General features: G+C 39.6%; 1 protein-coding gene across 3 annotated transcripts in view; it reads right to left on the bottom strand.

Annotated features, from left to right (window-relative positions):
* Positions 1 to 13,499, bottom strand: part of LOC139675506 (SAM domain-containing protein SAMSN-1-like) — a 36,076-nt gene that overhangs the window by 16,302 nt on the left and 6,275 nt on the right. For all 3 annotated transcript variants that reach the window (XM_071563248.1, XM_071563267.1, XM_071563257.1), the window contains exons 2-3: positions 2,079 to 2,150; positions 1,327 to 1,482 (exon numbers count right to left, since the gene is read on the bottom strand). In XM_071563248.1, coding sequence (XP_071419349.1) covers positions 1,327 to 1,482; positions 2,079 to 2,150 — 228 coding nt within the window. The remainder of the gene's footprint in view (positions 1 to 1,326; positions 1,483 to 2,078; positions 2,151 to 13,499) is intronic.

Below are 13,499 nucleotides of genomic sequence, written 5' to 3'. Positions count from 1 at the left end.
ATAATAAGACCCATATTTTGGTTACAGGTAAGTTAGAGATGATATAACAGCTAAATGAAATAGTGATGAGCTTTCAAAGGAAGGAATTTCTTCAGCAGATTTCGTCACATTGTTAGTGTGCGTGATATGCTGATGCAAATGAAACTTCCTGAAGTACATAGGATGTTACATTATGTTTGGGGAAATACTAGTTATTTGTCAGTTGGATGATGAAGGGAAGCAAAGATGACAGTGCATTTATGAAGTAGAGACCCATACAGGTACATATCAGGCACCGAAATGAGACTATACTGGTTTTCAACAAGGCCTGTGCTTGTTACACCAGTCAGGAACACAACCCATAGATTGATCAGGGGGCTGGTATTGATTGTCATCATCTGCAGGAATGAAGATCATGTTATGTGTGTGTCCAGCCAGATAATCCATTGAATTTCTGTCATGGAATTGTCTCTGTAAACGTGCGAAAGGTAAATATAAAACTATAATATGAACAACAAGGATTGCAACCTCTTAAATTTTAGGAGAAACACCCTCCCCAAACCCCCTAAGCTAATGAAATAGAGATCCTTGTCTTTGACCTCCAAAAACTGTTTAGAGGTATCCTGTGGAACACTGCTTTCTACTTGTGAGGTTTCTTATTTATTTTCACTACTTATTTGATATTGACACATGTGTGAGATAGGATGCAGACTCACTAGATGTTTTAGGATTGTTAAGTGTGGCAAGTTCTTTTTCCATTTTTTTTTTTTTGATTTGGAACTCTGACACAAGGTATTGAGAAAACAGGGTTGGCAGTCTGAGAAACATGATGGCTTTTATGTTTAATAAGGACAGTTTCACTAAGATTAGATAAAGTAAAAGGAGATAAGGCATATGAGTTGTCATTCTCTAGGATGCTGGCTGACCTTTACAAAATGGACTTTGGAAATAATTTTTCTACTGAAAGATAAATTCTTCTAATGAGGCTTTTTTTTTACAACTTGAGTGTGAGACTGATGATGGGGTTCAGCAGACACTCCCCTGTGTCTGTATAAGGAGATTCTTTGTGCTGCTTATACAAATGGTCCTTGATGAAAAAATGAACTTAAATGATGTAAAGCTCCTCTTGGTGCCTTACCCTGTGATGTTGTGTATGTGTGTGTGTACACTAACATGCACACACAAGAAAGGGTACCTACCAAAAGCTGGTTTAATTCAGTATGTGTCACCCTGTTTTCATGGATTCCCATAATCGATGACAATTAAAACATGAACAGGAGAAATGCAAGTAACATTTTTACTTCACATGTATTGTCAACAAACACGAGGCTCTTAGGCTGTATTTACCATCTCCTCAGAGAGTGCCTTGATGTACTTTTTACCCATCTTTTTCTTCATGGTGAGTGAAATGGCTCTCATCTTCTTACTTAGACTTCCTCCATTATTTACTGCTTTGGTTTGCACTGTTTCTCCAATGTCACTTATAGTCTCCAGCTCTGATATCTGTTTTGAAACGAAAAAGTAAGGAACCACTCATCATGAAAATGAAAGGGAGTGTAGTGGAATAGGAATTACAGGGAAACATTAAGGACACTAATACAGACAGCATGATGAAAGTCAGTCATGGCCATTTTCCTGGGAAATTGTGTACCTAAACAGGTTTGCAGCACAACACAGTATGTGTGAATGACAGAAAGAAAATACACTTTATGCTAGAAAATGTTATTTCCCATTATTTATTGCCTCTAATACAAATAAGAATTAAGGGGATTTTTGCAGGGTTCTTAAAAACGAAAGTGACATATCTGTAGGTTACTTGTAAAGTGCAGGTTACTTCAGGCATGCATCAATGTAAAGTGCACTTTTGGGGTTTTTTTTTGCAAAATTGTTCCTAATCTTCACATCAAAGTGCCAAAGTTTAGGTGTGATTCTCGTGTTGGTTTTGGCAAGTCTTCAATCACCCAGGTACAGAGCTACAGACCCAGGTACACGAGCAAAGCTCTCACCAGTGTAAAATGCACACAGTAGTTTTCCAATGTTTTTGCAAAACTGCCATGGGAAAGTGAACTGAAAAAATTAAAACTTCATGTTATACAAACCTCAGCTGAATCATCTGTCTTAGATATTGAGTGATGCCTGAAACGGTCAAAGCTTCCAAAGCTGCTTGTGCGCTGTAAAAGAAAAGAAGACAAACCTTGAGTAACTGATGGTAGTTTGTTCTGCTATTAAGACTTAAATACAACCACCAAGTCACCTCTTTGTGTTAAAAATTCCTCCCACATCAGTGGACAGTGAACTGTTACATCTGACTAGAAACAAACTAGAAGGTGACTATAGGGAAAAAAATTGTGACAGTACAGACAGAAGCAAAAAAAATCATTAAGAGAAATAATACTGCTTTCAATACTAATTAGGTAATGGATATGGTTAGGAGTTTTTCTACACCTGTTTCACATTACTTATACTCGGATACCTGTGTTACTTGTAGGCAAGAAACACTGCTGTCTAGGAGCTTGGGAAAAAAACTGTTCCCATAAATATGATACAAGCTATAGACTCAGGTATGGTGGTGTAAATTGTGACAATTTATACAATGGACTTTTGCAGCTGGAGAGACTATTTATGGTTCTTTACTAATAGGAATCAGCAAGGAGTGATGAGGATTATGAATACATCTTGCCTAAAATGCATACATTGCAGAGGGAGTAGCAGAATAATCAGGCAGACTTCATATTTTTTCCCAGTTTTCCAAATAGAAAGTCTGATTTTTAAACATAAATGGGCATGATATTTCTCTGAGCCATAGCTTTACTTGGCATAAGAAAAGCTACATCACCTGAGCTTTGCATTAAGAGACCATGAAGGGATTTCTCTTACTTCCCTCTAATTTTCACCCTTTCTGTGTGTGGATAAGTGGCATAGAAGAGAGGGAAATGGCCCAGCAGATTTTAGGTGAGAGGTCATACAGAAATACCTGTCAGACAAGCCCAGGCAGAGCTGTCTGACACTGTGCTGCCCATGGTGGCAAAATGCATAAAATTGGCAGTGATGACAAGTCAGAAGTCCCTCTAAGTGCAGCCCTAATAACAGCCAGAATTTGTACATTTATCCACTCTACAGTGTCTTTAAGAGCTTGTTTTATGTCTTCACAAATACTCAAAGTTAAATCCAGAATGACTTTTTAAAGTACTTCACTCTTCCATAGTAAATGAAAGTCTTTAATGCAGTATCAGAATTCCTGAACAGGACTTACTATTATATGTTATATCATCTCAGCCTATTTTTGAGCATTCAAAATCCCACTGGAAGAAAAGAAAACCTGAACTAAATAGCCAACCACAAAATAAATACATCCTGACTCATTTAATAAGTGATTTCAGACTACCTGGCTACAGCTTTTCCTGTGCTTATTCATCCTTTTGCCTTTCCCCTGTGATTTCAGCCAAACTAGTTCCTTGTTCCATTGCTCTCTTTCCCCACCCCTAGCCACATAAGTCATGTTTTCCTCTCCCCCCAGGTTTTTAAGGCATCCATTGTGCCCTCTTCACCTGGCATTCCCAGCTACCTCCTTCTGTTTTCCATCCAGGAACACCAAGGCCTGTGAGCTCCTGGCTCTACTATTACAGAGTTCCAATCTTCAGCAGACAAGAATTTCCATGGGGTACCCTCAGAAGAAACTGAGGTAGATCATCCTTTGGGCAACAAAAGACAAGTAGAAAAGGACTTGTTTAGTAGCCAGTCCCATTGCCTGCCTTTGCACTGCAGTCACACTTAATGCCAGCATGGACCTGCTTCCAGGGAAGTGAAGAAGAATCTCAGCGATGGCAAGAGGAGCAGAGTCACCCAAATTCTGAGAGCTGCAGGGAATACTTGCTGTGCCACCCTCCCACATCCCCACCCAGGCTTTGTGAGTGCTGTCCTCTGGAAAGCTGGAAAACCAAAGTCCTGTTTCAGCTGCTGGTAAGTTTCTGAGTGCAGACACAACGCTGTAGCTGTTCTGCCCACAGCTGCTGAGCTGCTGTTTGCTGCTCTGTCCTCTTACTCTCACCTCTCCTGGATGCAGTTACTTCCCTGTGGGACTCACCAGTACCACTGTCGGGCTCCTGATGCCACACAGGGTGGCAAAGTGGCATTCAGGCCTCACAACCCTGACCTTAAGGAAGGAGTTCATCAAAATGATACCAGCTAGTCCAAGCATGCACATACCTCCCCTGGTGTTTCCATGCAGGAAGGACCCCATCATAAATCACAGGCTTACTCTCCATATTAGTTCCCTTATCTCTTGCATGCAGTCACTTTTAAACTAAATATAGTTTATAGAGTCAAAATAAAACAAAAAACAAAATGACAATGAAAAGCTACAGGAAACCACATGAAAATACTTAGTCTTAAAATCTCCATCTGAGAAGAAGAAAATCAGCATCCTCGTGGAAGACAATTGAAAATAAAAGCTCCTTGATCTCATATTTCCCTGTATTCCCATACTTATTTATTGACCAACTCTGCCATTTCCCCCCAAAAATTAATGTGGACATAGTGATGGGAGAGGCCTGAGCCCAGCCAGATGGAAAAGGAAAGTGTACCCACAATTCAGCTCCATGTTCTAAGCAGTGCAGCTCAGGAGAAAGAGAAATAACATTTTTTTACACCCCTACATTTCTTGGCACACCTAACCTGAAAAATATTTCCAGCCAAAGGTTATTTGAAGAAACTGACCCAGATTTGTGAGTATTTTTGGACAAGAAAAATGACATTTACTATTCACTGAGGGGGGGGGGGGGAGTGGAGGGGGGGAGAAAAGAAAAGAAACAAACATACAGCTCTCCTCTTAATTGATTGCAATCTCTCAGGAAATCTCTGTTGGCTAAACATTGTGGGTTTATTTGTTTGTTTTTACCTTGTGAAATTGAAAAGGACAATTTGAATTGCACACTTTAATTTTATCTAAAATTCCCATAAAGAACTTTGCTATTAAGTAGATGAACAATATCCTGTGACAAGGGGTTAGCTAAATAGTATGATATAAAAACACAGCCCCAAGGATTATGGTTCTATTAGACAGGATTAACACCTTTCACTAGCTTGTCAACCCAGCCAAATGTGCCCTGCAGCAAAGTGGGAGGGATGGAAAGGGAGGCTGGGATTCATAGCAATACTGAAAAAGTATAAAATAGTCTCACACTGAGATCTCTAAACATACACTGACCTTTCTGTTGCATTCAGTCACTTCAATATGTCTAGTAGGAATAGCTGTATATTAAAGTGCAGATGTGCTGCAAATACTTTAAAAGGAACAAGAGGGAAAACATTGTTTATTGTTGGTGTTACCTCTAAAAAGCTTGAGCACAGGGAAATCAGTTATTCTTTTTCAACCCTAGAAACAACCTTATATCCTACATGTGAGAAGCCTTGGGCTATTTAATAGTGTACTTCAGTGTTGCTTCAGCCTTATTAAATATTAATAAGGGTTACAGGATGATTTCCACTGTTCTAGATAATGGTCTTGCTGCACTGGAGAGCACTAAATAGGGCTGCTTCAGCAATTCTCTATACTAACTTTTTCCATTAAGTAATCAATAGGCACCACCTTTTAAAAATGTATCCAACCCCATTATACTGATAACAAAAAGCAGATTGAGGAGCTCCTGGCTGCAAAGAGAATGGAACTATTACTTTCAGGAGCATCAGTCACTGCATTAGTGTCAGGGAACACCTACTTTGTGAAGATAGGGGCAGGCCTTATTTCCAGGTGAAGGGAAGCTTTTAAAATAAATGCAAAGCTGTAGAAGAAAATATGCTATTGACTTTTGATACCAGGACTCAGCATCCTAGAAAGTTAAGTGTTTTTTCTCACCTGATTCATGCAAGAGCTACCAATGAATATGTTAAGCAAATACGAATTTGCTCAGTAAAATCTAACGGAGGCATGGGCAGGGGAGAAAAAACTGTGTTTTCCCACATGAGGACTGATCAAATAATTCCTATAAAGCAATGCACTACCTTTCATCCCTTACCCTTCATTATACCAAATCAACATAATAGAAAATATCAAAGATGTTTTTCAGTATTTTAAATCCTTCTTCCATCTTCTCTTGTACTGTTTATTCCCTGAAATCCCAGAACTTTAAATAATCCTTTTAAAGGGATAAGTGCTATGTAATTGTTGTTTATTTTAATTTGGACAGTCTGCAGTTGATGGTTGGGTTTATCTGTAAATACCCTATAATTTTCCCCAGAAAATAATATGGTATGGTATGCAAATAGTAATACAACGATAGGTTCTTAAATACATGTCTTTGTTATAAAACATCCTTCCTTCCCTTGTAGGACATATCATAGGAGAAGTCAGTTCTTATGAGAATCTGGTCTGAACTTCTCTGTGTCTAAAGACAACCTTTGAGCCAAAACTGACAGCAGTTATCCTGCTAAATAATCATTATGGGTGATATTCATCTCATATATTCCATTGCACATTTCATTCTGCTCAGCGATCTGTTTCCCTGCTGTGAGAAATTCTGCCCCATTATATTTTGCTTCCAGCCCTATTTCAAATATCTTTTAAGTCCAGCATGATGCAGTGGCTTTGTACTGACCCTGTCACACAAGTAAATCTCTTCAAAATCCCTCATGCATTTGCATTTTTAGCTTCAATTCACCCCTAGACTACCCAAATTGTGTCAGCTGTACAGGGGCAAATGTGGTCACTGGGAGTAACAAAAAGAGAACTCATGTTGCTCAATTTTTTTGCCTGCCACAGACACTTGTATTCTTCCCTCTCTCTTGGAAGAAGCCACAGCAGTCCTCAAGAGAACAGCCTGTTCTTGCTTCTCTGATTGATGGAGATAAGTGGAGATCAGAATTTGATTCATTTCTTCTATTCTCTGATGGTTCTAGTCCCTTCAGAAGGAGGACTACTCCGAAAATGAAATTAAGAGTTACCAAGTAGGGATAAATATTTCCTCTCTGATAGCTTATCTTCTTGCATAGCTAATCAAAAGAATTATCTCTTACTTCCCCAGATGTAAAGATAGCAATTTTTAGCTTTTGCAAGGTTCTGTGAAAAAAACCCAACAAAACAAACCCCCAACAATACCACCACCAAAAATCCCCTCACTTCTGTATAAAGAATGAGAATTTGCATACAAGATGAAGCAACTCTCAGAAGAGTAAGAGAAGCAACAAAAGAAGAAATTGCGACCTTTCTACCTCAGGGATTTTTTCCTATTTACACATTAGTTACACATAGAGAACTTCTGACCACTAACCAATCTGTTAATATAACTTTATAGCCCACATGAAACCTGGCCTAAACCTTGCACTTCACCAGTCAAAAGCAATAAAAAAGATACAGCTTTTTCTTGCTAACTCAAATAGAGCAATCTTCAGAATTGGCATTTTTAACTGGCTTAAAAATGACTCTATAAAAGACTGGTTGTTATTGTGGCCTGGTATTCAGTAACTGCATGGAGGTAGAGAGAGAGGGGGGCAAAGTGGACTTTGAGCAAAATTGCCACCATGAAGCCCCAGAGTAAATTTTAGCAATGGAAAAGGATTGGAAAAGAAAAGCTGGATTAAAGAATGAGTTAATCATACCTAACACTCCTCCAGGTGAACAAACTACACTCTCCAAAGTAAACACCAAGCAGATGTTTTATCAGTACCTCTATCTGGTACCAGCCTCGGCCTCTCAAGCCTAAAGCTCTGCTGACACGTCGTTCCAGATAACTCAGCTTGCACGTCAGAGTTTCCACCAGAAACCCGGTCTCGAGTGCTTTCAAGGGGCACCTCGCACAGGGGCAGCTGAGAGCAACAGGGAAACTGTTATTCCTGAAGCTAAAGGAGGCTGAGATGGTTTTTAAGGTCTGCAAGTCTTCCTCAGGCAGAGGCAAGCCACACAGGATGTCTGAGCAAAAAGGCAATTTCATCTGGCAAAAATTGTGCTGGGTTGATTAAACAAGTTTGTGAGGAACTAAATAAAGAAGCAATTTGAGAAACATCAATCTTAACAGTAGGAAAGTTTTGTGCAAGTGAGTGTTGCAAAATGTGCAAGGGGGGAAGGGATCTGACTCCTCTTTTTTTGACCCTGAATTTTGAGCGCCATCATTTCTGCCCACTTGCTGCAGAGCACTCTCGGTTCCTGGTGAGAAAAGTCACTCCAAGTGCTCTGGCAGTCTGGCCAATTTTGGGAGTGTGCACACAGGTATTTGCAATAATTATGTAATTAAGACTTTATTATTTATATGACATTTAATTAAAAGTGACTTTCAGTGGCACACAAAACCATGAAAAGAAAATGACTTTAAAAGAAGGTTAAGGATGTGTGACAAACTCAGAGGGGCTATGAAAATGACAGTTAAGGATTTGGCATGATGTGCACTTCTACCTCCCTGCTATCCTTTTTTTACCCTTGATTTCCACATGGGCAGAAACATTATTGTGTGACAAGCCTTGAAATCCACTCTCCACAAAACCATCATTGCAGTATAGGGGAGCACTGCCTGGGAAGAGATTGGTTAAACACTATGCAAGCATTGCAGGTTTTGATCTTTAATCCCTTAAATACCAACATCTTTCCTCTCCTGAAACTTTCTCCTCTTCAAACCAGATGAATTTGCAGATGAATTCTCATACTTCAAAACCAAATCACCTAATTTCAATTAAACTCCTTTCCCTGCTTACTTATACAGCATGATTTTATTAATGCTATGTGCTATCTAGGTCCTGACCTTGCAGGGTTTGGCTGGATTTCCTGTGCGAGAGAAATTACTCACAAGCATGTTTGCAGGCTTTAAATGAAGACAAAAATACATGTGCCCAAAAACAAGCTTAGAAGGATATAGCCCCCAAGGACTCAGTTTAAAGGGACCCCCACGCCTGTGCAGCACACCCGTAGCAGGGCAGCCACTGTACTCCCCCAGAGGAGGTGGGAATGTGACTGCCACGAATGCTCAGCAGAAGGGGCCACAAAGAACCTCCTGCCTCATTGTGCTACCCCCATAGACCACACTCAAAATACTACAGGGAGACATAGTGTGCTCAAGGGGTTTCCTGTTCCCTTCAGAAAGCCTGAGGAGTGGCACGGGATAGGCAGAAAACACTTCTGCCTGGTGGGACAGTAGTTTGGTCAGAGCCGCTGCAACTTGACCGTTGTACCACAGACACACAAGATCCTTCACAGTGATTATTTCAACAGCAGCAAGAGCCTCCTTGCCTCTTTGCCTCCTGTTAGGCTTTGCTCATGCATGACATGGGAGCTGGTCCTGCTCCTAGAGAGTCACTGAGGATGAAAAGCAGCTTCTGCATTCCTTGATGGCAAGAAGCACATTTTCAGTAGGTGTTCCTTCAAATGACCTTCCAGATAGAAACAAAATTAAAAGCTTAACCTCTAAGTCACAGTCAAAAGTGACCATCCTAAAAGCTTGCTTATTTTTTTTCTGAAGTGTAAGCAAACTTTAGAATACCCTTGAACAAGTTTTACTGCCATACTGCAGTCTTACCCTTGACAACAGGTAATGACCAACAATAAGCTAATTTTAAGGAACTTGGGGGATGGGGGGAGAAAGGAAGTTAGTTTTTATTACTTTTAAATGAGTGTTTGATACATCATGTTGGTTCCCCTGATTAATGTTCACAGCAAACTCAGCCATTGGAGTTGTAATGTTTCTGCAAGCTTCCCTACAGCAAAGCTTAGCCATTAATTCAGTGGCATATGTCAGCTCAGCAGAGCAAGGTCACTCTTCTCTTTCAAGGGGAACCTTTTTAGAAATAATAAAACTGACAGAAAGTTCTTTTTTGCATGCTTTATGTCACCTGAGGTTGAGTGCTGCAGTTAATATCACAGAGCTTATAAACATTCCCATCTTCAGCAGTCTCCAGCCCCACCAGGCTCTTAGAACCTCAACATTTTTTTTTTAAGTTTTTTTTTTAGGTAATATGGTGACAGCTTTATGTGGGGCAGATATACAATATGTAATTCTAAATGAGTAAAAAGTAAGTAAAAAATGAACAAATCTTTTCTTAGGCTCTTTAGAGGAGAAGTTTTGGAAGGCACTAAGGACTGCTGACACTGCAGTATGCCTTTAGGATGTTAGTGCTTAGAGAAAAGACATAGGATTAGGGACTTTGTCTCCATGGATGCTTGATTCTTTGGATAAAGGGAGGAAATTTTAAAATTATACTGGTCCATCTTGTTTCCATGTCACTGTTAACTGATACCGCAGGCTGGAAATCTGTTTAGGCATGTGATGTAAAGATAACACAAGATTAATTCATCTATTTAGGAAATAATTTTGAACTTGTAAGTAAATAAAAATAGCCTAGTTGTCTGTTATGATGACTAATTTCAACTGCAACTTATTTATTGGGGTACAAACATTATGCAACATGATAAACAGACTTACTACCTGAAGAATAAGATCCAAACAATAAGCCATTTTTTCCCCCTCATTATCTCCCTTCAGACATTCTGACTACACTTGATTAATGAATCCATAGCAAGATTAGCTGAAATTGCCTTAATGGAGATGAACTACAATAGAGAAATAAAATTCAGTGCGGTATCTATCATCAGTCACTGTGAATTTTAGTGTTTCATCAGATCTATATGTCCATTTATTTAAATTATTTTTATCTTAAAAAACAAAACAAACAGGCCAACAAACAAATAAAATAGTATATTCATTACAGTGGGTTAACTTTTGACTCCTTTGAAATGTAGACCAGGGTCACCATCTTTTCCTTCATGTATCCTGCTTTGTCAGATGGCTGAGTTCCAATGCTGGCATATTGTCATCCACAGGCCAAAGTTACCCTTATTGTGCATCTGAAGAAAGCACATGTGGCACTTCATGGCAGCCTCTCAGGCTTCAAAATCTGGACATGCTTGCACAGGTTATTCCTGGGAATCTAAAATGTGCTCCTTGGAAATTTGAACTCATAAGTTCAGTAACCTTTTAGTTTTGGACCACTATGAAAGCTGAAAGAAGGTTGCCAGCTCAGAGTTTTCTTCTGATTTGGGACTGTGTAAGAATAACTCTTAGTTTAGAAGTTAGGATGTGTTAAATTCTGTGTTTTATTTGTAGTATAGGCTCTATAACTGCAATCTCAGGAAAAAATCTAGTCATCTGAAGACAAAATAGCATCCTGATTCTATTCAGGTCACTCATATACCAGAAAGGAATGAATACAATCAACAGCTCCCTGGGGTACTGGGCACAGAAAATGGTAGCAGTTTGGGCACATCAATTCCTCTCTCTCAATTTGATTTTCTCTCTGGCATGGGGTTATTGTGATCACAGCTCAGTGGAAAATTACAGCTTCATTACATGAAAAACAAATATACCAGATGCATGAAGTGTGTTTTTCTTCTGACATGTGACTGAGCTTTTCCCCTTTCCCCTGCTCCTGCAACCTCCATGGAAACAACAAGTGGTTGAGAAACACTCACCAATGAGATAATGATACTGAGACAGAGACAGCAGTGAGGGCTTTGAGGTGTTCTCTGAACCATGAATTCAAGGCCCTACTCCAAATACTACTGAAATCAGCACTATCACTGCAAAAGGAATTGTGCCTGCTACAAGGTTTTAAGCTTTTACAAACAGGTAGGAAGATGTTACCTCTTCCCATTACTTCAGATACTGGCTAAAATCCCAAATACAAAGTTTTCAAACATTTCACCACAATTACCAAGAGACAACCAAATCAAATCAAATCTAAACTCCATTACACAGGCAGGAAGAAAATAGTGGAAGCACACCAATGACAACATCAGAAGGGCCTTGCCATGTGCTTGTGACTAGGTCTGAATGCCTGCTTTACAGTCATCAGTCATTTCATGCACCCTCTACTGAGGTTCTGAGTTTCTCATCCATCAGTGAACCATGACCACTTTCCAGTTCTGTGAACTGGTTTTTAGACTTAACATCTGATCTTAAAGAAAGAGGCAGACAGAGAGAGGTATAAGAGAAAAAGCACAGCTGTGGTGAGTGAAAGCAGTTCATGAGTGGTAAAGCTCAGCATGCACTTTGCACAGGTGAAGGAAGCAGAGAGTCAGGTTGGGAGAGCTCGTTCAGCTGTCTCAGCCACTTTGTCATCTCACCTTCCCACATCTGCTTTTGGCTGTGCCATTGCTAAGTGAAGCTGATTTCTTTATCTCAGGGCTGAAGCCATCAGTATCAAAGCTCCATCTCTATCTCAAACATTGTGGTAGAGCACAGACATGAAACTGCACCATAGGCTTGTCATGATTTCTGGTTAAACAGAACTCCTCTAGTATTTTTTCTTCTCCATGAGAAACACTGTAGAAAAACCTAAAGCCTCGAGTACTGCTGTAACATCATGTCTCACTTCTCTTTCCACATACCTGAAAAAACAGCAAACTTTCTGAATGAGGTCAACATGACCAAGTAGAAGGATTTCCAAGTTCCTACAGTTCTCAAGGAAGTAACCATTCAACATCTCTTGGAAATATTCAGGAAGGTGAGGTTATATGGATGTTCTTGTGAAGATAAAAGAAGTGAAGACATACAAGAGTAGAAATGGAACTAAAAATACAATCCAGAAGACATAATGGTGCAAAACAGCAGGTTGATCGCTAGATCTTCCAAGAGAAAACTTGTCAAATTCTGTGCTGGGTAATGATTAGAGATACAAGACCCTTTGCTGATGACATTCAACTTACCAGAGAGGTGTCAGAATTGCTATGACTGGTAATTAAGCAGCCTGTACAGGTGTACAGGTGAAGTCATTATCCAGCTTTCTGTGTATCCATGGAATAGACCAAAGAGGGCCAGGGGAAGAAAGTAGCAGTAAGGTATGTAATATGTATAATCAAAGAAGCAACTTCCTTGAAGCAGTCTCTAAGCTTTACTCTAAAGTGGAATTTCAGCCCCAAGTCTGAGAAAAAAAAAATAGTAAGAACATGGTCTTGGGTGCACTGTGAGTGGAATAGGATTTTTAAAAAGCTAGAAAGGTAAGAGCATGCATGGATACATAAGATATTTCACTTGGGGAAAAAAAGAAATAGGTAGTCATTTATACTCCCATGGAACATCACATATAGAACACACCTCTACCTGATGCACGAGACAAAGTTTTCCACTAGGATGGTTTGAAGGACATAAGACATACTAAATATTCGGAGCATATATAATCTGTAGCCTGGTGCCAAGCAGCAAAATGTCTAGCAAAAACACTGACACTAATATTTGTGGAATGGAGTATAACTGTTTCTAACAGCTGTAGTAACTGCTGTCTTTGTTGCAGCATTCCAGAAGATAAGGGTTAAGGGATATTGTGACTATAGAGACACAGAAGAATTTTTTTCCCTTCGCAGGACTGGGTATTCCCAGGGGGTTTTGCCCACACACCAAGGGGTTGTTTCCTCTCTAACCACCCACAAATTGCTTATACAAACTGACAAGCGATGGCTTTATAATGTCTTTGGTTTGAATTTATGATGTGACACAAATTCCTAGAAGAGTATTGAAAACTACAGAAAACTGTAGGCCACATCCTCT

This window comes from Pithys albifrons, chromosome 1, assembly GCF_047495875.1.
Source record: "Pithys albifrons albifrons isolate INPA30051 chromosome 1, PitAlb_v1, whole genome shotgun sequence".
In the NCBI taxonomy this organism is placed as follows: Eukaryota; Metazoa; Chordata; class Aves; order Passeriformes; family Thamnophilidae; genus Pithys; species Pithys albifrons.
This window is presented reverse-complemented; position numbering and strand designations above follow the sequence as displayed.